Source organism: Amphimedon queenslandica, unplaced genomic scaffold, assembly GCF_000090795.2.
Source record: "Amphimedon queenslandica unplaced genomic scaffold, v1.1 AMPQUscaffold_9858, whole genome shotgun sequence".
Taxonomy (NCBI): Eukaryota; Metazoa; Porifera; class Demospongiae; order Haplosclerida; family Niphatidae; genus Amphimedon; species Amphimedon queenslandica.
The window spans coordinates 1,630-2,595 of record NW_003549870.1 but is presented as its reverse complement, the minus strand read 5'-3'; the positions used below and the strand labels follow the sequence as shown (position 1 = coordinate 2,595).

Here is a 966-nt window from a genome sequence, read left to right as displayed (position 1 = left end):
TAATAACTGAGACTAATGGTAACTGTGTAACGATACTGGATAGAGAAGGAAAGAAAATTAGGAGGGTATAGAGGAAGTAGTAATGTCAAGTTTCCTGATCCCCGTGGTGTAGCCATTACTCCAGACAAATTCATTCTTGTATCTGATAATCACAGGATCCAGAAGATAAGCATGGATGGATACCTTATAGCATCAGTTGGTGAGAAGGGCAGTGGACCACTACAATTCAATAATCCTTCTAGTATAGCCATTTCTCCTATAACAGGACAGGTTTATATTGCTGATTATGGTAATCATTGTATACAAGTCTTGAATCCTGATCTAACCTTCTCTCATTCATTTGGTAGCTATGGATCAGCTAATGGACAGCTTCAGTTTCCATTTGACATTGCGTTTGACAGTCAAGGATTAGTGTATGTTACTGATTGTTGGAATCATCGCATTCATAAGTTCTCTCCAGATAGAAAGTTTGTGGGTCAGTTTGGCACTGAAGGATCTGGTCCTGGACAGCTTAGTTATCCAGTAGGTATAACAATAGACACTGCAGCTACTGGTCTAGTGTATGTTAGTGAAGAAAGCAATCATCGTATCTCAGTCTTCACTAGTGATGGTGTGTTTGTTAGGAAGTTTGGAAGTGAAGGCAGTAATATTGATCAGTTTGATCGTCCTCATATGTTAGCATTTAATAAAGATGGATTGTTGTATGTTTGTGATATCAATAATAGACGTCTTGTTGTTTATTAAATAAGTTGAATTAATTTTTAATATGTTATAATTTTGCATGATTATTAAAGAATATCATTTTTTCAATTTTTTATTATTAATTTGATTTTTTTGAAATACCATATTGTAAAATAGGGTTGGGTGGTGTTCATGCCTCAATCTTTCCATAGATAATAGAGTAAATGAAAGGGATTGGAAACTTCTGTGCTTCTACATTGACTTTTTATGTCGCTAGGCAACGGA

The 966-nt window shown here is 35.3% G+C and overlaps 1 protein-coding gene across 1 annotated transcript; it reads left to right on the top strand.

The window, feature by feature from the left end:
- Positions 1-347: 347 nt before the first annotated feature.
- On the top strand, positions 348-744 carry LOC109590554 (E3 ubiquitin-protein ligase TRIM71-like; the record flags this gene model as incomplete). Its single annotated transcript, XM_020006457.1, has 2 exons — positions 348-526; positions 596-744. Coding segments are annotated over 2 exons (328 nt in total), but the record flags the coding sequence as incomplete, so codon positions are not given.
- Positions 745-966: the final 222 nt, after the last annotated feature.